This window comes from Delphinus delphis, chromosome 20 (assembly GCF_949987515.2).
Source record: "Delphinus delphis chromosome 20, mDelDel1.2, whole genome shotgun sequence".
Lineage (NCBI taxonomy): Eukaryota > Metazoa > Chordata > Mammalia > Artiodactyla > Delphinidae > Delphinus > Delphinus delphis.
Genome location: NC_082702.1, coordinates 41887210 through 41908970, shown reverse-complemented (window position 1 = coordinate 41908970; position 21761 = coordinate 41887210). Strand labels below are relative to the sequence as shown.

Genomic DNA, 21761 nt, shown 5'->3' with positions numbered 1-21761 from the left:
GCGCTTCCCCCTTCCCGCCCGAGGGGGCGGGCCCGCCGGCCCCCCCCGCCGCCACCGCGGCGATTCATTATTCATTAGGGGCCACGCCCACGTTCCGGAGGGGCGGGGAGAGGCCGGCTGAGCCGCTTCCGGGAGGTTAAGGAGTTGACCGCAGTCCAGTGGGTTACAGTTTACCGGACGTGGGCAGCTCTAGCGAAGTGGGGCTTGGACTCACCCTCTTCCTCGTACGCCTCCGATCTCCCCACCCCCAACTCCTGACCTCTACTGTGCAATTCACCAGAGCTGCCTGGGCACGGAAAGCAAAATCAGCTTCGAGAGGCACTTTGCAATCCTGCAAGACCGAGTTGCATGTTCACTTGCATTGACTGGTTCGTTACGTATTTACAGGATGCTCCGCAGTGTGCTCCCTTTGAGGCCTGGAGAGGAGCTGGATAAAACGTGCCACAGCTCAGAGCTAGCGGTCTAGTGGGGGAGGAAAATGGAGAACCAACCAACCTGATGTGATATTATGTGGTTAAGTGACATGTAGAAAACACCCTGAGAGCAGAGTAGAAGAAACATTTAGTTGGGCCTGGGGACAGCTTCACAGAGGTGACAGTGGAAGCTCAACAGTCCACCTAGGCAATAGGTCCAGAGGCATGAATCCAAGCATTTGTCACTCTGCTTTGTAATCCCGTTTACTTGCCAGTAATGCCAGAGGAGACCATATCTTTAGCCCTGCAGCCACAATAGGTAGGCCTCAAAGATATTTGTCAAATGAGTTACTTAGGAAGATGCCAGAATTCCAATGTGAACAGAGTACAGGGTCAGTGGAGATGGCAGAATATGAGTGTAAAAAGCCTCATATAACCAAATATTGGAGTGTTTGGACTTGAATTTGTAGATCTGACTTTCTCACCCTGGAGGCCTTGGCCTTATGTTGGAGCAAGTGCATATGAGCCTCCCCAGAAACTGCACACTGCAGGGCCTGCAGCAGCTTTTATACAAAGACATGGGTGATACAATCCACCTGGTTCTTCCAGTTTCATGGGCTTGAAGAGCTGAGGAAACTGAGGCCCAGAAAGCCAAAGACTCTGGCTGGAAGCCTCAGTGGAGAAACAGAGACAACTCAAGTCTCCCATCCTCCTGGTCCAGGGCTTTTAAAAACAAACAAACAAAAAAACATACCCCAGACCTCAAAGATGAGGGTCCAGAAATCACGCTGCTGAGAGAGATCTCAAAAACATGAAGTCAATGAGCCCTCTTTCCTTTTTTCTTTTTGGAAAGAAAAGCAAAATCCCCATATTTTCATTTGTGTGTGTGGGTGGGGGGGGATGCCAGCAGAGGTAGAAAGTACCGGTTCCTGTAAAAGGGGCTATATACCTGCTTGCTCATGAAGTACATGTTGAAGCTTGTAAGCCATGTCCATGCACCACTCTGAATGCACATTCATGTGTGGGCGGAAACTTTCAAAGAGCCTCCTATACCAGGCGTTAAAACAATAAAAATAGAGACTGGAAATCACCCAGAGCCCAAATGAAGAAAGAATTCAAAATGAGAAAAGTATCTTACCCAAAAAAATCATTACAGCAGAATCCTCTTTGCAATTAGCGGAGCAGAATTTTCCAAGCTGCAAGTGTCAGCAGAAGCTCAACCCTCCAGCCCTCTCCTAAATCAATTGCAGTTAGGCCAGATCGCTGTTCCGGCAGGTCCCAATGTGCTGAAGTGCACCTGCAGTCACAGACATTTCTGGCTTTGCTCCAGCTGAGGCGCGAACCCCCAGATGCCTGAGTTATGTGAAATTTCTGCTTATTAGAGAGCACCTGGCAGCTGACTCCTTAGAGTATGAGCACAATTTTGAAACTTTTACATACGTAATTGCCCAGAGGTTGGGCACTTGAGGACACCTTTATTAGCAAAAGGGAAGTGCTGGAAATTCTTTCCAAAAGTGTCAAGACCTTTTGGTCAGTAGAACTGAAGGAAGTCAGCGATCTTCCAAATAAATAGTGAGGACACTTACATAAGGTAGTAATTTAATCCCGGGAAGAGGAAAGGTAATAGAGATTGATATTGGGATTACTTGGGGGTATTTACTTTAAAAATTATTTTCAAATATATCCATAAAAGTTTTCCAAACTATTGAGCTGTTCTGACAAGGTCTTGCATCAGAACCTAATTTTCCACATTCTCTTTCATCACTACAGATTGGCCAGATTCATCCAGTCAGTGTCTCCCAATGATGCCTTGCACATACCTGCCAGAGTCCATCCTTCCAAACACTTCCTGCCCCTTTCAACCACTTTCCCACCGAGCAAGATCTCATCCCAGTTGTCCCTGGCTGCCCAATTTGCTGGGATTTTTTCTTTGAACAATTTTATTCTACGCCTCGCTTGTTCGTCCAAGTAGATTATAAAATACAGGAGGGCAGGAACCACCCGTTGACTTCTTTTTGTTCCCCACTCTTCCAAAAATACTGCCTTGCAGAGAAGGAAATCATTAAACATGTGATTGATTGAAATTCAGTGCCTCCTGCGCTGTAGTCATTTCAAATAATCCCTCTGAAGGTTACTGGTTCCTTGCAGAGTGAAAATTACCATCTAGGAAATCTCAAGTAGTCAGTGGAAATCTACTTACTGTGGATAATGAAATCTGAAATAAAAAGGGTACACATCTGTTCCCATGGTTTCTTAGGGATGGAGAGACAAGCTTAGATAATTCTTTGAACAGGCGTGTTACTTTATCTACCTCTAAAAAAGGGAATGGCTGAGGTAATTCCCAATCACCTTCCATTCCTGTCACCTATCAGTAGGTATTCTCCTCTGCTCAAGCTGTTGTTTTCTCAGGACAAGGCAGGCATCATTGCTACTTCAAAATGAGGTGGTTGGATTAGCTCTCTCAGTTCCATGATTTCCTACAATTCTATTACTCAGGCTTTGATTCTATACTCTCTCAAAAGCCAGTGGTCTTTTTTTTTCTTCTCACTCATAGTAGACATATAATATAGCATGGTAATTAAAAGCACAAGGTTCAAATTGTAGTTTGGCCACTTACTAGTTATATGACAATGGTCAAGGGCCTGAGGTCATGGGCCTCAGTCTCTTCTTCAGAAAACTTCAGACACCTTCTACCTCGAAGTGTGGTTGTAAGGGCTGACTGGGGTGATGTCTGCAAAGTGCTTAGCAACACTGTACCTGATGCACTGTAAGAGTTCCATAAAAAGTACCACTGCTGTTATATTATTACCTGTTGACCTTTAGCAGCAGCAACAGTAAAACCTTTGGTTGAAACTCTCTAGCTGAGAGTCTATATTTTATCATAAAGGAGTCTGCCATAATACTATTTGACTCCAGGCTTAAAGGGCAAATGGCCAAATTAATTTCGGTGACAAACAGATCTTGTGTAAAGCTACACTTTGGCTGAAAGGGAGTACATATTGCCAAAAGTCCGTCAAAGGAAAGAATTAGTGGATCTGGGGCTGCTTCCAAGGTTTGAGTGTTGTGTAATTTCATAAGGAAAGAGGGCCCCAGGCAAAATTGCAGCCCTTAGCAAGCCTGAAGGTCATACCACAAAGGTGGCCAGATGCCAGAGGAACAAAAGAGCTGCTCAATTACTACTAAAGAAGAGGCCAAAGGGAGAAATAAACTTGTAAGATAACCAATCCAACATCCAACTCTGAAAAAGTACCCATGCATTCTCTTCCCCCATTAGAGGACAGTGAGATCAATTTTCCCTTTCGACAGTACTACTTTGCCTTCCAGGAGAAATATCCTAAAACGTATTTTTCTCCCCAGCACTAACATGAAGTGAAAGAGGAAAAGGTGCATCTATCCTTTAGCTGATGCAAGCGCATTTTAAAATTCATCCTGCCAAGATAAATCACTATCCATCTGAAACCCACAAAAATGGATTAACTATCTCAATGCGTTATAACTATGAAAACCCACATCTGCTAACCACATTCCTAATGAGAAGCAGCTGGTGACAGTTTTGTTGCTCTGTGACTTTCTTTTTAGGAAAATATTAACAAGGATGTAACAAGAAGGTTAGTTTCATTGAATTCACTTAGTTATGGAAAATCACTGGTGTTTTTTATTGACAGTCATGGAAATTACATAATTTCCCATGAAATTCAAATAAGGTCCAAAAATAAAAATCCACTTTCCTCCCATACCAGTTCTAACAGAATTTCCAGTGCCTCACAATAACACTTGTAGTCTTCTAGTCAGTGTAAACTCTCAGTCTTCATATACCACTGAACACCCAGATTGTGTTTATTGATGCCTGTGGCATTTCCAGGCCTTCGTCTCACATCTTTAAATTCCTCCTGATAAGTTAATGCAAACAGCCAACTGGGGAGGGATCACGGACCCCTTTGGGAATCAGCTGCCTGCTATGGACCCACCTCAGACAAATGCACATTTGTGTAAAACTCAGCATTCAAACTTGGGGGCTCACAAAGCTCCTGAAGCCCTTCCACAGACTCTGTTATGGGCTGAATTGTGTCCCCTCAAAATATACAGGTTGAAGTCCAGACCCACAGTACCTCAGAATGTGACTGTGTTTTGAGATAGGGTCTTTAAAGAGGTAATTAAATTAAAATGAGGTCATTAAGGTGGGCCCTAATCCAATATAACTGTTGGCACAGAGATTAGGACACAGACACACACATAGGGAAGACCATGTGAAGACTCAGGGAGAAAAGGGCCATCTACAAGCCAAGGAAGGGGGCGTTAGAAGAAACTGACCCTGCTAATGCCTTGATCTCAGACTTCTAGCCTCCAGAATTGTGAGAAAATAAACTTCTGTTGTTTAAGCTACCCAGTCTGTGATACTGTTATGGCAGCCCTAGCAAACTAACACAAACCGCCAAGTCCAGAACCTACACAACAGCCTGTTTTTTGCCTCCCTAACTTCCAGTCTCTTCTGTCCCTTACTTACACTTACTTACACTTAAATGGGCATTTTTACTGGGCCATTCCTTTGAATCTGAGTGGTTCATAACTATATCTTCTACTGAGTGATAATTCTTAACCACAGTCTTCAAGGCCCACTCCTACCTGGCCTTATTTCTCACTATACATTGACTTAAGGGCTCTTTATCTAAATCTATTTATCTAATCTAGTTAGCTTTCCTCTGTGGAAACCACTCTACACTTACCTTTCCTAGGAACCTCCCTTGATTCTTAGTCACCCTCCCAGGTGCACCCAGTACTACGGCCTGCCCTTCAGCCTCATTTTCCTCCACTTCGGATCTGTGCTATGTTTCAGACATATGGAACTACTGGTGAACCCTTGGAGAGGCTATGCTCTCGCTTCAGACCTTTGCACTGAGAATGCTGCAGGAAGGCCTCTTTTCTTCTCCTTTCCACGTTGCTAATTACTACCCAATTCTCGAGGACTATCTCCTACCTTCAACCCACAGGTTAGGTGCCCTTCTCTGTGCTCATCTCTAATGTTGATCAGCTTGTTTCTCTCCCCGACTAGACTGTGAAGTTCTTGAGGGCTGAGATCATCTTAGCAGGCACTCAATAAATGTATGTTAAGTGAGTATTAAGTTCTAAAAACAAAGGACTGACACAAAGCTAAGCCTCAATATCTAGATTTGGGTACTTCCCTGGTGGCTTAGTGGATAAGATTACAAGCTTCCAATGCAGGGGGCCCAAGTTCGATCCCTGGTCACAGAACTAGATCCCACATGCATGCCACAACTAAGAGTTCACATGCCACGACTAAGGAGCTGGTGAGCTGCAACTAAGGAGCCGGGGAGCCGCAAATAAGACCTGGCACAATCAAATAAATAAATAAATATTTTTAAAAAAATCTAGATCTGTGCTGTCCACTAAGAAATCCACTAGCCACATATGACTATTTAAATTAAAATTAAAAAAAAATTTTTTTTTTGGCTGTGCCACACAGCTTATGGGATTTCAGTTCCCCAACCAGGGATTGAGACCGGGCCCTTGGCAGTGTGAACACAGAGTCCTAACCACTGGACCACCAGGGAATTCCCAGATTAAAATTAAATAAAATTTAGGGCTTCCCTAGTGGCGAAGTAGTTAAGAATCCGCCTGCCAGTGTAGGGGACACGGGTTCGAGCCCTGGTCCGGGAAGATCCCACATGCCGTGAAGCAACTAAACCCGTGCGCCCCAACTACTGAGCCTGCACTCTAGAGCCCGCGAGCCACAACTACTGCAGCCCGTGCACCTAGAGCCCGTGCTCCACAAGAGAAGCCACTGCAATGAGAAGCCCATGCACCGCAACAAAAAGCTGCCCCCACTCGCCACAACTAGAGAAAGCCCACGTGCAGCAACAAAGACCCAACACAGCCAAATCTAAATTAATTAAAAAAAATAAAATTTAAAATTCAGTTCCTTTGTCACACTAGCCACATTTCAAGTGCTCAAGAGCCACAAGTGTCTATTGTACAGCACAGATACAGAACATTTCCACCACCATAGAGAATTTATTGGACAGTACTGATCTACATCATAAAATGCCTTGAGATATGAAAGAAAAAGATAACACATTAGGAGAAAAAGAAGAGGTCATGCATATGTGATTTACACAATTAGCCAAATAGCCAAAACACATAAAAAAGTGAGCAATCTCATTAGTAAACAGGGAAATGCAAAGTAAAATATAATTTTTCACCCATTAGATGGGCTAAAACTAGACTATCACTACAATGGCAAAGTATAAGGAAATGAGTGCTTTCAAACCCTGCTGATGGACATACAGCCAACTCCAAAGGACAACTAAAAGTGAAAGAAAATGAACACAGTATGAGTTAGCAATTCCACTCCCAGGAATTAACCATAGAGAAATACCCCCATGTGAGCACTAGCAGATAACACACTAGGTTGTTCATTACAACACTCTATATGGTTTACACATAAGACCGTCCACAGAACTCACCCTTAGAGTTAAATCGGGTGCTCATCCAGAGCAAGAAATGCTTAAACATCTTCTCTGCAGCCTGTGGAATGGAAAATCTTTTGCATACCATGCCTGCTAATCATATTTACTGGGTCCCTACAGCCAAGAGACCGTGGGGGAATAATTGTAAGAATGCCACCTGGGCTTTCTAATGAACCATTGTGTGACAATGGGAAATATCCCTTTCTTCTCCTCTTGGTCTCCATTTCCATGAGTATAAAAATGAGGCCGGGTGGGGGGGGGGGGTAAAAAAAAAAAATGAGGCCAAGAGCCACACAGTTTTCTTTCAGAAACCTTTGTGCCTCCCTCCCCCACTCCCACCCCCAACAACCTGAACAGCTCCTCTTTTATCTGCATCATATGTTTCCGTTCAGAACAAAGTTCCGTTTGAAGAAAGTTTCAATGCTTAAAAAAAAAAAGCTTTAAAACCCTCCAAACTAGACGATCTCTAACTTTCTTCCAATATTCCAAGATTTTAGTTTCTCTCAGTCTAATTTGCTGTAATCTCCCTGGTAAAGGTTGCATTATCCATTCAAAGATCCAATTACTAGCTACTATATGAGAAAAGTGAATTTTTAAAGCATTTGAGTCAGGTTAGCAAAAATGACCTTTCTCAAGTTGGTCTCAGATCAAAATTTTTCTGTAAAACTCGAGTATGAGCAGCAGTCTGCAAAATGCCTGAAAAAGAAACATAACGCGCCTAGGTTACACAAATCCCTAAAGTAAAATCACTCTAAAACACATGCACCGAAGTGTCCTCTTACTTATACTACTTTGCCTTCCCTTCCCCCAGTTTCTCTAACTTGCCCCAATCAGTTTCTATTTCATTTGTATTCAAAGTTCTCTACTTAGGAAGAATTTTAAGGCCCAAAGCTTTTACTTCCCATACCATTTATGGAAGTCCAAATCACTGGCTGGAAATGTTGCAAAGGAATGCTTTCTACTTTCAGACAGTTTTACTTCTTCACTCAGATGATCTGTGAGCCCTCTCCGTCAGAATTACACCCAACACAATCCACAAGGTTTCAGAGTATGTTTAAAGTTACGTAAATCAAGTCTTAAACTAGATTCCAGTTAATAAAGAGTCTCTGAATTTATAGCTCTACAGTCAGGGAAAAGCAAGTGAGTTAATATTTAAGGCATCCTAGCCTCCCTCTGGTCATATTCACTGTAGATCAGTGACTTGAACTTTGGTTTCAATCACACAAAAGAAGACCTAAAACATTTCTTAGAAAGGGCAGGATCTTCCAGTCCAGTCTATTTGTAATAGACTATTACTATTTGTAATAGTGCAGTCTAATGCAGACTGGGAGAATATGTCTCACTAAGAAAATTTATTCAAGCAAGAGGAAAGGTATTTTACACAAATGACCTAAAAAGTTGCAGCTATTTGTTTAAATTACTCTTATCACTGTAAAAAACATAAACAGGTGGGGTAGAGAAGTGGCAACCATTATAAAACTTGCTGTCTCTCTTAGCAAACCTGAAATAGGCTGTCCTTTATATTATAAATTATTGGGCTCTGTTTCTCTCTCTTATCACCTCTGTTAATTCTCCTCCTACACACCTACTTTAAATTCTCACATTTTTTTTCCCTTTCCAAACTGGAGGGTGGGGTTCATCTCAGCAAAAATGTTTCTCATCAGCAATTTACCCATGATGTCATCAGAACCCTTATATTTCTGTCTATTCTACAGCCCTTCACCCCCCAAAACAAACAAAAAACCGCACATACTGGGTTTCCACAGGCATGCAACAGAATACATCCACTGAGATGGGAAAGAAATCTATCTGCTTAGTTCAGGTTAACTTAGTTCTTCACTTTCTAATTTAAAAGATCACATTAAAACTAGTCAGTTGATAACACCCACAGGAATAACAATGTCAAAGCAAGCAGAAGAGAACAGAAATGGTGAAATATATAGCAGGCTGTCTGGTCCCCACCTCCACTCCCACTCCATGAGAAAATGCCCAATATTTCCTTAACCTTTAGAACTGGCATAGAACATAAAAAGATGGTTACTGGGGCTGATATCCCAAAACCTGAGTTTTACTTTCAAATAAAATTAATAGCTCTACCAAAGGCCAAGGGCATCTACTTTTCAGATGGAGCACTACAGTTAATATTGTTTCTTGAAACATAAGGCTGATTATCGCTGTCAGTAGTTAGGCTATCTTGAATAAGCAAGCATAGTTTCCCTGTCCTCAAAGGCAACTTGAGGCAAGTCCCCATGCCTTTGTACTAGGTGCAGGCTGGAGGCTGGCAGACAATGAAGGTCATCAGCTCTCTGAAGCCTCAAGCATGTGTTAGGGGATAGGAGGTAACTATTGCCTTTTTCCCCTGAGAGTGTGGTCTAAAGAACAAACAGGACCTAAACAAGTTGGATGACTTTGTAGCTAATTGGAACACTATCTCAACTACAATACCTTGGAGTTTCTGTTTGGTTTCAGTCAATGAAGGGAAATTCCTGTCCAGCATTTTAGAAAATAACATTCATAATGACTAGTCCTAAAGAATAACTTTGTTTTATTGTCATGATTTGTGAAAACAGGTTAGACAGTTCAAGAAAGGACACAGACAGTGCCCTGTTTTAGGTCCCAAATTTCTTCTTTTTGATGGGTGGTGGCAGCTGAGCGATGATGTCATCCAGAGGCCGTTCTACCGCCACTAGTGTTCTTTCATCCAAAAGATCCATGAAGAGCAGAGGCTGTAGAGAGATGGTAATGATTCCACCAGGAGTTAGGTTCTGGGGCTAGTCCTGAATCCACTAACTAGGGCTAAAATGTTAGCCTCGTTCAAGCTGGAGGGGTGTAAATCTCTGACAATCCTTCCTGCCACAGGACTTAAAAGACTGAAAAAGTTGGGAGCTTTTATAACTGAATCCCGTCATTTAAGATTTCAGCAAGATTTTTTATGTTTCTCTGTATGGAAAATCTGCGATTATCAAATTTCTTAGGAATCAATGTTAACAGAGGGCTCTGGAGCCTAAATTCTTGACAAATGGCAAGTTACAAATACATCAAGAAGTTAATCATACTTGAATCATTTACAACACCCCTCCACTTAAAAAAATTCTGCAGACCCCCAAGAAAATGTTCCAGGGTGCCCAAGGAACTCTGATCTGAGAAGCATGAATATGGAACCTGTGAGTTGGCACAAATAGCTGTAGTACCATAAGCTCAATGGATATCTGCTCTAGTACAGTGAAAAGCCGAGCCCAGAAAGGAACATCTAATAAATTCAATGACTTCCATTTCCTCGAGATTTATCTTGTGGAACATTCTCCACTGGAACTCAAATTTAAAAGCCAGCTTTAACACAAAGACCCCAACTGAGCTGCACCATCATTTCTCACTACCCAGGTATTTCATTTTGGTGAAGGATGATATATGAACTACAAACCTAAGGGACAGACAGTCTCAGAAAGGTCACTGGTTTCCCAAAACCAGGTTCTCTGCATGTAAAATGAAGGCACTCTTGTCCATTGTGGGACTTATTACATTTTGATAATATCACAAGGAAGCAACCACCCAGAACGTAACGCAAAATGTATTACCTTATATTTCTTAGAAATTTTAAAGGCATGAGCTGTGCGCCTCCTGATGATATCTGATTCATTTGTGGGAGGCAGTGGATTGTAGAGTAAGGTTTTGTCATTTGGAAGAGGCTAAAAAGACAAAAATGTGTTGTTTAAATCATTATTTTTTTTATTGGGTCTCTACAGACCAAAGGATAATAGTGATTTTTTGGGGGAACACAATCTTCTGTCATGTTATACACTTACTACCTCCCTGACTCTTCTTACTTCAGGAAGAAAGCTGGAGCCACTCCTGCAGCTCTACTGTACTCTACTGTGGGGGTATGTGGCAAAGAGAGCTTGGTACTCTACGCCAGCAAGATTGAAGGGCCCAGCCGGGGCTTCTGGCCAGTCTCGTCAGTAACACTTTGTGAGACACAAACAAACTGGCATGTGTAGGAGCTCAGCCCATGAAGGCTCTGCTTTCTAGGCTCTCTCCCAACCAGGTCATAGACCGGCCAAGTGGCTGAAATTCTCCGCAGGCAAAACTGCAACACAAACCACCCCCACTGATGTCACTGACACCTCGAGAGACAGCCTCTAGCCAAGCAAGTGATATTTTAATTTTATCTCTGACTTCTTTGGGAAATAGCTCTGCCCTGCATGAGGAAGTGATGGACTTATCACCAACGCCTGGGGAAAAATATGGGCTGATCTAGGCTGAGTTATAAAGAGGCAAATGAATGGGAAGGGCCCTTCCTTTATCACTCATCTCACAGAAGGCACTTGTCAGCCAGCTCTGCTTCCCACACCCAGAGGACACAGGGCCCATGAGATGAGTTCCAGTGACACATCACCATGCACACCTCCTTTAGAGCCATCTGCTGCTTTCCCCGTGTTCCTCCTACGCCCACCTTCACAGATACACCAAAACACTGTATTGGCTGTAATCTAAGCCCAAAGTGCATTATAGGCATGGCCATAGCTCACAATGCTCCTAGGAAAGGAAGTGCCTGCCCAGAAAAAAACACGAAATTTGGGGTGAATCAAAACTGCAGCTGGCAGAGGCTGGACTCTAGAACGGAAAAGAATGCTCACATCCCACCTAAATCACAGCCATGAAGAATGGAATTTTCCTAACTGGTCATTTTTCAAAACACTAAGACCAATCCCTCAAGTCTGCAGATAGTGTTTCAGTATATTCAGCCAAGGGGCACAAGTGGTCAAAACCCCAGCCTGTATCTCCTTTAATGAAATCATGTCAGTCATCCCAGGGTGCAAAGGTGGAAGTGATTTAGCCAAACCAATGGTATTCCCTGATCATGGTCACTTTCCGAATACGGGCCTAATCTCTTTCCTATTTAAGTTTATGTGCTGAGAGACAAAGCAGAGAAATAGTCAAATCAGCAAAAACCAATACACAAGGGGCTGCCCCTTCCCTGGGAGCCTCATGAGACTGGGTAGGAAAATGAGGAAATCTGCAAAACAAAAGCTCCTCTCCTCCAAAGAATGTACTAGCAACCTTTATTCTGATTCTCCTTCCTCTAATTTATTGTCCTCTTTTGCTTTTAGAATGGAAAGATTCCTAAGTAAATAGAACCAGGGACAGCACAGGTGGTAGTGGTGAAGAACTCACCAACGACTTGTCGATGATGCAGAACATGTACGCATCATGAAGAAGGATGTGCATTGGTCTCTTGGGATGAAAACTGATATGTGTGATGGGAGTATCCCTTTGGAGCCAAAGATGATGAAACCCCTGCTTCTGGATGGTCCGGCTCCATTGTGTATACTGTTTGTCTGGAATGCTGTACTCAAATACCTGAGGAAGGATATGACACAGAGCAAGTGCAGGCAGGTACCCAGAAAGACCAAAGAAGGGTCAGCCTGAACCAGAAAATATCTATACAAACCTTGGCTGTATCATATTCAGCAATATGCATTTTCACTACTTTTTTTTTAAATAAAAAAATTTTAAGGTAAATTACAGAACAATAAACAATTCAAACAGCACAGAAAGGTTTATAGTGGAAAACCACCTGAAATCGTAACATCTCTTTTCCCCAAGACAAAAGCAGCCTGTTTCTTGTTTATATCTTTTCAGAGATATTTTATGCATACAGTACACACTATTCCGTATGTTGCATTTTTCATTAGCATTATTCCATGGAGACTGACCCATATCAATGTATACACACATCACTCATGCCCCTTTTGAAGAACATGTAATAATCTACTCAATTCTTGGATGTACCAGGATTTATTTACCTAGTCTGCTTAATGAGCATTTAGGTATTTGCAATCTTTGGCTACTACACATAAAGTTATAATGATTATCTCTGAATCAATGTCTTTTTGCACAACTAAAAGCATATACCTATGGGAAGAACTTCTAGCATTGGAACTTCTGAATCAAAGATTATGTGGATTTAAGTTTTTTTTTTAGATATCTTCAAAATGTCCTCTAAAGCAGTATACTAATTTATGGAATATATGAAGTGCTGTTTCCCTAGCCGCACTGTGTATTATTAACTCAATCTCTGTTAATTAAACAGGTACCAAAAAATTTCCCGCTAGTTTTAATGACAGAAGAACTTAAATGAGAGATTTCATTTTCTGGATATAATGTGTATGTGTGTGCAGGTGTGAGTGTAAAAACTGCTAATCAAAGTAGCAAGCATCATCTGCCTAGTGGTCTATTTAAATGTGCTTCTTGGATCACATTTAATCTTTCCAATAGCTTGGTGAGGAAGGTATTATCAAGCCCATTTTACAGATGAGGATATATAAGTATTGACAAGTTCATACATAATATGTTCTGTAGCTCAGATATTTTAAAGATCTTCTTACAATTATATTCTCCTTGCAATTTGGTATGGAAAAGTGGCAGACAAAGAACTAATTTTGCCCATTGTATATTCTTGGCTCCTTTGTTGAAGATTAACTGATCATAGGTGTGTAGGTTTATTTCTGGGCTCTCTAGTCTGTTCCATTGATCCACATGTCTGTTTTTGTGCCAATACCATGCTGTTTTGATTACTGTAGCTTTGTAGTATTGTCTGAAGTCTGGGAGGGTTATGCCTCCTGCTTTGTTCTTTTTCCTCAGGCTTGCTTTGGCAATTCTGGGTCTTTTATTTTTTTAATTTTTATTTATTTTTTAAAAATAAATTTATTTATTTTATTTATTGTTGGCTGTGTTGGGTCTTTGCTGTTGCGCATGGGCTTTCTCTAGTTGTGGCGAGAGGGGGCTACTCTTTGTTGCAGTGCGCGGGCTTCTCATTGCGGGGGCTTCTCATTGTGGAGCATGGGCTCTAGACGAGTGGGCTTCAGTAGGTGTGTCACGCGGGCTCAGTAGTTATGGTGCAAGGGCTTAGCTGCTCTGCGCCATGTGGGATCTTCCCGGACCAGGGATCAAACCCATGTCCCCTGCACTGGCAGGCGGATTCTCAACCACTGCACCACCAGGGAAGCCCCGATTCTGGGTCTTTTATGATTCCATATAAATTTTAGGATTATTTGTTCTAGTTCTGTGAAAAATGTCACAGGTAATTTGATAGGGATCGCATTAAATCTATAGATTGCTTTGGGTAGTATGGCCATTTTAACAATATTAATTCTCCCAATCCAAGAGCAGGGGATAGCTTTCCATTTCTTTGAATCATCTGCAATTTCCTTTATTAATATCTTATAGTTCTCAGCATATAAGCCTTGGTGAGTCATATTCCTAAGTACTTTATTTTTTCGATGCGATTTTAAAGGGGATAGTTTGTTTACATTCCCTTTCTGATATTTCATTGTTCTCCCATATCCACTCTAACACCTGAGTCCATTTCATCCTGGCCTAAAAACAATCAGTAAAACGAGCCCTTGAAAATTCTTCCTCCTTCTCATACCTCTTTATTCTAGAATCTCAGTGTTTCACCATTCCATTGTGACCCATCAAGCCAATAGATGTTACTGGCCTATGATCAGGCCATACATGGAAGCTTTACTACACATAAGAGAAAACTACCTTTATATTGTCCAGTACTGTCAAAGAAAAGCTCCTCCAAAATTGTCGTTACCTCAGCTTCCAAGTTACTATCCATTTGGAGGGAATTAGGAAGGACTGGGATCTCTTACCTGCTGGTCAGAATGAGCAATGACAAGGTTGTTGGTATTGGGGGCGATGGCCAGAGCAGTCACAGGGAAATTGTAAGCAGGCACTGTGCAGTGAAGCTGGGAATAAATAACAGAAACAGAAAACTAAAATAGGATTCCTTCCCTCAGGAAAGACTGGATGGTCTAGGTCAGTAGTTTTAAAATAATGCTCTTTGGAATTCAAAAAGTTCTATTCTATGGAAGTTCCGTAAACGTCAGGCATTTCCCCAAACAATAAACTTTAACTGCATTTTTTAAAAAATGCAAGTTTAACTGCCAACAAAACTAACAGCATTCACAGAGAACCTCAGAAAAAAGCTTTCCCTGCTGTCTCTACATTTGTATGAATTGCTCATAAACATGTCATTGAACAGGGAATCTACAGCTCTACACTGGATTTAAAAGAAATAAATGCCTAGGCATGGAAATTTATGTTCAATCACAAGGCATGTGCACTAGTACACAGGAACACCTTTAAATGCCAGGCAAGGCTCAAAGAGCAGTACATGCTTTTGCCACAGTGCAGTAAAGATTAAGTCATGCAGTAACAGGCAAACCCATTAAATGCTGCAGTTTGATATCGTTCTCTAAACTTTTAATGCTTATTGTAAGTTTTTTGTAGTTCTTATCTGACTTTTAGATGACGATGACAACTTGCAAGGGAACATTAGCGATTCAATCTGTGAATGGCAATATCATCACTAATTAGTGAAAAATGCTTTCCTGCTATTACTAGTTCTGTTTAATTTTAAAATACCTTGAGATTACAAGGCAACCTATTAAAGGAAATTGTTACTATCTGCATCTATTCATCTGGGTAAATCAGAATTTTCCTCCTCAAAATACAGACATAATCTGGAGGTAGATTCATTACTCATAAATCCTTAATTTCAAACTTCTGTGCATGAGTGGTTTCACTGTTCCCACTGACTGATTTTAATGTTAGATTATAGCTTTTGGGTTCCAAACAAGTGAAACAGGAAAAATTTTTGGTTAAAAAGAAGTCCAGCAATTTTCCAAGTCATATCAATGTGCCTTAGCCTTAAGTCTTGTAACTGCAGAGCTAACTTCCTCCTGTTTTCTGCTACTAAACCTCATGCTCACCTTTAGTTGTTTCACGTTGTACACATGGACTCCAGCACTGGTACCTGATGCAGCTAGCCAATTTCCATCTGGACTGACTGCCAAAAGACACATGGACTCCACTGTCCCTGTAAGGACAAAACAATAGTTAAGCCTCTGAATTCAGTGTCCACAGTCAGCCAGCCCTGCCCTAAAAATGATGGCAAAAGCCAGTAAGAGCCCTGGTTTTAAATTACTCATAGGACAATTTCTAGATAGCTTTGCAGGTAAGTTCTAGATGCTACTCTACTATTTTAATTTAATTAGCCATCCTTCATGGAAAGAGGAGCCAGAGAGATAAACCAGAAAGCAGCACTTGCTCAGAACTACCAGGAGAACAGAGAATCAGGGTAAGAGCTACCACCAAAATCTATACCTTAATTGTTTCAAACTCCTTTCCTATCAGGTGTTTTTTAAACAAAGTTACAAACAGCAAATAGGCTTGAGGCTTATCTTTTTTTTTTTTTTTGGTCTGTGTTGGGTCTTCGTTGCTGTGCACGGGCTTTCTCTAGTTGTGGCGAGCAGGGGCTACTCTTCGTTGCGGTACGCGGGCTTCTCACTGCGGTGGCTTCTCTTGTTGCGGAGCACGGGCTCTAGGTGAGCGGGCTTCAGTAGTTATGGCTTGCAGGCTCTAGAGTGCAGGCTCAGTAGTTGTAGAATACGGGCTTAGTTGCTCCGCGGCACGTGGGATCTTCCTGGACCAGGGATCGAACCTGTGTCCTCTGCACTGGCAGGTGGATTCTTAACCACTGCACCACCAGGGAAGTCCCGAGGCATATCTTTAATTTACCAGCTGTATATTTAGCACTAAGGGAGCATGGGCACATATGAGCCATCTTTGTCGTTAAAGAAATTTAAACCAATCTGGCATCATGAAGACCCATGTGGGATAAAAATCAGACAGTGATGCTATATGCCAAAGTAAGTGCTGCATGTAACAACCCCAAACAATGAAAAAGCTTTATAACTAGACATAAACCAGATGCTAAAGGATGAGCGAGGTGGGTAGAAAAGGATGGAGAACAGTGTGACCTAAGTGACAAGGACAGGAATACACAGGTTTGAGGGCTATGAAGAAACCAGCCTGACTAGAAGGGGAAGTGAGATGAGATAGGAGGAAGAAATAAAGTTATATACATAATGCAGAGCCCAATTTTAAAGGAGTGCTAAATGCAAGGTAAAGAATCTAAGTTTTATAATAAAACCATATACAGGTACTCAATAAATACTCTCAGTTTACTTCATCTGACTCCTAATTTGTATGTTTCTTTTCCTGTTTGCTTCTGGGGCAGCTTATGAACAGTGAGAGTTTAAGTTGATTTTAAAAAGTTGATTTTCCAGGCTGATGAAGTCTAAATAACAGTGAAGTCACTACAAGCCAGAAAAAGGGAGAAGGAAAAAGGCCCGTGGGAAGTATTGGGTACTAAGTCCTTAGTAGTTAACTCACCAGTTGTTATCTATACACAGTCACTCATTCATGCATACTCATGTTCTCAAAACATATGGAAAAGTGGTTATAAGCATTAGGACAGGTAATGAAACTGTATGTATAAGCTCATCATTATAAAAACAAACAACAGAAAAGATTAACATGTCCATAAAATACCTACATAACCAGCACCTACTGGAAATACATAAAATAATAATGGTAGTTATTTCTGGGTGTCAGGATTACAGATGATTTTAACTTTCTTCTTGCTCTGCTAGCAAAACTCCAAGAAGGGTGATGAAACTTCTCTGGCCCCAAATAAGGAATCAAAAACCCAGTGAGAAAAGAGTAGGTGTGAGCAAGACTTCAGATTGCATCGAGCACTTTCACTTGCCAGGTATCTCCTACTTTAAATCGCAAACATGTGAGTGAATGTGTAATTTTTGCAGGGCAGAGAAGATCATTAGTGAACCCCCAACAATTGAGGTTTAAATGGAAAAAAAGGAACATCGAGACTGATAACTCTCTCCCATGGCCAATTACCAACTTCTCACCTGACTGAGGCTGAAAAGTATGCAGGTGCTTGAAGCTTCCCTCCAGCAGCCGAATGACATGCACAGACCCTTGATTTGATGCCACAAAGAGCTTCGTTGAATCCTCAGAAAACAAAATCTGAAGGGCAGAGCGAAGGAACGCTGGCATTTTGGAAACCTTGGGGGAACGAGTAACAAAAAATCAGAGAGACAGAGAGAAGTTAGACCTACAGCCCATCAAAAATAATCACAGTTAGGCTTAAATCATATGAATGCTTCCTGTCTCCAAGGAAGCCAATCAACCAAGGGCCTGGAACACAGACGTGCCTACTGTAACCTATCCAGCCCCCTTGTCATCTCCTCAAAAGCCTAACATTTACTGCCACTTTCTGGCATTTCCCTATCCTCCAAAAACATAATTTTAAATGGCAATAAGAGACTGTTTTATAACAGGTTTCTCAAAATAGCTTTTCACGGAACAAGGATTCATATCCAGGACGTTTCCACTTCACACAAAATCACCCACTTATAAGGTTTCTTCTTATTCAACCAGACTTGGGGTTATCCCTTACCCTTTGGAGGTTTATGTTGTCATGTTCATAATTCAAACGATAAAGAAAAAACCGAGAAGCTGTAGAATAGGCTATCCAACTTCCACATGGGGAGATACAGCTGCAGATAATGTTCTCAGGACCCTGGTAACATTAGGAAGCAGGATAAATAGTCAAGTAAAACTTCATACAAGGTTCACTATAGCATGAATCCTCAAGCTACTGCCACTCTGAATGTATCCACCAATACCGACACATAATCCTGACACTCATATGCTATGTGTCACTATGATTATTTCAAAGGTAGAACATCTAAGTGGTGTGGCTTTGATTTCCAAAACCCAGAACAGAGGTCTCTGAATACTACGAGTTTATCTCAGCCCTTCGCATACTTCATGTGTACCTTCATAATAAACCCTAACTTTAGAAACCTGAGCAGGGAGGCATTTAATGCAGTGAAGCTTTGGAGGCTCAGTGACTTGGGGACTGATTTTCTGTTTTGGTCAATGACAACCTGCTTTAAAGACCTGTAAGAAATATTACGTGAAAAAATTTGCGTAACACCGCAAAAGTTTAGTGTAACATTTATGTAATTCAAAGAACTCAAAAAACATCTGAGTGTATGTAAGTATGTATGTATACACACATACATATTCTCACACACAGAAAAAGATCTAGAAGGGTATACAGCTAATCAATTAACAGTAATTATTGCAGGAGAGGGGACTAGTATTAAAGAGCGGGGCAAGGGTATAAATTATCAATATTGTTTGAATTCTTCATAGTGAGACTGTATTCACAAATTATTTGTGCAATTAAAATAAAGATTTTTAAAAAGGAAGACAAAGCCGTTTGTATAGTATAGTCCCATTATTGGAGAAAGAAAGGATGTATACACATGCACGCATGGGTGAAAATTTTTTCTGGAAGAATATATAAGAAACCACTGGCAGTGATCATCTCTGGCGGGGTGGGGGTAAGAAAGAGGTTCATTTTTCATTGCATCCTCTTTTGCATTATTTGAATTTTTAAAAACTATGCATGTTATTTTCATAATAATACCAAAAGAAGAAAAACGAATTTCTTGTATTCATTCATCCAATAAATTCTGAATGCCTGACTTACAATCATAGGAAACCCAGCTCTTTTGACATAGTACTTCATTCAAATAATTTTAGATTTGAAACAGTTTATGATGTCAACTAAGAAACCCTCAAAATTCAGAATGAGAAAAATGTTCTGGATTTCAGAGTCTGAACACACAGTTAAATTTCTTTACCTTTGTCTTGAGGTGAAGTAAGTGATCTGCATTTTTAGAGAGTGGAAGTGTATCCCCATTCTTTCCTGGAACAAGAAATATCCCTGACATTTTTCTTCCCAAAGAAAGGTTATTCATACATTTTTTCTACTAAAAAGTCATTCCTGGGTAGAAAGAAATCTCTATCACTGGGAAATCAGAAAAACGTCTGATGTAGTAAGCTTACAGTTTTCTGGGGGTATGTATACGAAGAGGAAAGCAGTGAGCACTTTCTTAGCTTCTACCTGGGTGCCCTGCATACGGCCTAGGGCACACCCCTATTTCTCTGAAGCCACTCCCCACAGCCAGGCATGCAGGTGGATGGAAGTGAAGTTTGTGTGCCCTCGACTTCAACTTCATTTGTTCATTTTGGAGCCTAAAGCAAAAGCCTCTAACCTACTGTAAAACAACAGGACCCGAACAGGTATGTCATACTTAAGGCCATGAGGCTGTCGCCCTGGTAAGATCTGCACAACCTTCTTTTTCATGCAGGCCCGTCACGACCCCACATTAAAACTTGTCATTTTTCAACAGCCTGTTTTGATCCCAGTCTAACCAGGGAGAACTTTGATTCCACTACCCTCAGGACCACTATATCCTGCAGTGCACCATACTGAACTGAAAACTTTTCACTGATGATTCAGTGTCCTGCTAACAATTTTAACACTCTGAGGAACTCCTCTGCTCTATCTAGTGGGTGGGAAACCATAAGTTCAAAAGGACACAGACAAACCTACTTCCATTTTTCCACAAGCAGAATTTCAACTGCCATTTCTGGCTTCTACCTCCAGTTTTCTCATTGGAAAAAAACTTTCTTCCATCTTACCTGTTGCAACTGTGGATCCCAGTCGCCAAAGTTCCAAGTGATGAGCAAACTGGAAGAGGAGAAGCTGCTTCTTTTTTGCACAGGAAACGAGACGTCGCTGTATCCAAGAATCAAAAACACATAAACAAGCCGGAGTCATCTATTGCCTCAGTACTGGATACAGCAGCAACACCTCAGAACATTTTTTACCGTTAAAATCCATTTACTTGATAAATATTTCCTAAGTACTACCATTCGCCAGGCACTGTCCTAGGATCTAAAAGCATAGTGGTAAATAAAAACCTAGCTACTGCTCTCAAGCTTACAGTTTAAAGGGTTGACATAAAATTAAACAGGCAATTACATTAAGTGTGCAAAGAATTTTAACATGGCTAAGCACAGTATGTAATGAAAAAAAGTAGAAAGGCCTCATGACAGTAAAGACAGGAGCCCAGATGAGGCTCACTGGTAAAGAGTACTCAGGCAAAGAAGGTAGGGCAGGACGTTCCAAGCAGAGGGATGGCACAAGAAATAGCTCAAAGGGAAGAGAGAATGAGAGGGAATAAAAAGGAGTCTTTCAGAACTGCCAGACTGAGTGCAGATGGCGGTGGGGGTAATGTAAGTGTGTGAGAACAGAGGTGAGGGAAGAGGCTGTCTTCTCCGGATCAAGACAGGTTTCATAAGCCATGCTAAGGAATTAGGTCTTTACGCTGAGGACAACAATGACCAACAAAGGCATTTAAGCATGGAGGGATGAACAAAGTTGCTTTTTGAACGCATCAATGGAGAACAGGCCAGAATGACACAAATCTAAATAAAAGGAGATTGTTAACAAACTACTGTAAAGAAATCCAGAGGAGAAACGACACTGACCCAAACTAGGTTAATGGCAGTGTAGACAAAGAGAAATGGCTAGATTCAAGAGAGAACGAGGAGGTAGACTCAGTAAGGTTTACTGGTTGAATGGAATGTAGAAGTAGGTAGTGGGAAGAAGAGTTTCTAGCCTGGAAAGATGACTGATTTACCTAGAAAGGAACACTGGAAGCCTGGATTCTCCTGCTCCCACCCAGAATAATAAAAAGTCCAGCCTTGGGCTTCCCTGGTGGTACAGTGGTTGAGAATCTGCCTGCCAATGCAGGGGACACGGGTTCGAGCCCTGGTCCAGGAGGATTCCACATGCCGCGGAGCAACTAAGTCCATGTGCCACAACTACTGAGCCTGTGCTCTAGAGCCCATGAGCCACAACTACTGAGCCTGCGTGCCACAACTACTGAAGCTCATGCACCTGGAGCCCATGCTCTGCGACAAGAGAAGCCATCACAATGAGAAGCCCGCGCACCGCAACAAAGAGTAGCCCCTGCTCGCCACAACTAGAGGAAGCCCGTGCGCAGCAACGAAGACCCAATGCAGCCAAAAATAAATAAAATAAATAAATTTATTTTAAAAAATT

At 41.6% G+C, this 21761-nt stretch overlaps 1 protein-coding gene across 1 annotated transcript in view; it reads right to left on the bottom strand.

Annotated features, from left to right (window-relative positions):
- Window positions 1-9426: 9426 nt before the first annotated feature.
- UTP4 (UTP4 small subunit processome component) overlaps window positions 9427-21761 on the bottom strand; it is a 32808-nt gene continuing 20473 nt past the window's right edge. Inside the window, exons 9-17 of the mRNA XM_059999337.1 lie at window positions 20333-20429; window positions 19489-19553; window positions 18231-18353; window positions 17680-17836; window positions 15679-15785; window positions 14557-14652; window positions 12071-12256; window positions 10474-10584; window positions 9427-9624 (exon numbers count right to left, since the gene is read on the bottom strand). Of these exons, the coding sequence (XP_059855320.1) occupies window positions 9508-9624; window positions 10474-10584; window positions 12071-12256; window positions 14557-14652; window positions 15679-15785; window positions 17680-17836; window positions 18231-18353; window positions 19489-19553; window positions 20333-20429 (1059 nt within the window). The 3' untranslated portion in view covers window positions 9427-9507. The remainder of the gene's footprint in view (window positions 9625-10473; window positions 10585-12070; window positions 12257-14556; window positions 14653-15678; window positions 15786-17679; window positions 17837-18230; window positions 18354-19488; window positions 19554-20332; window positions 20430-21761) is intronic.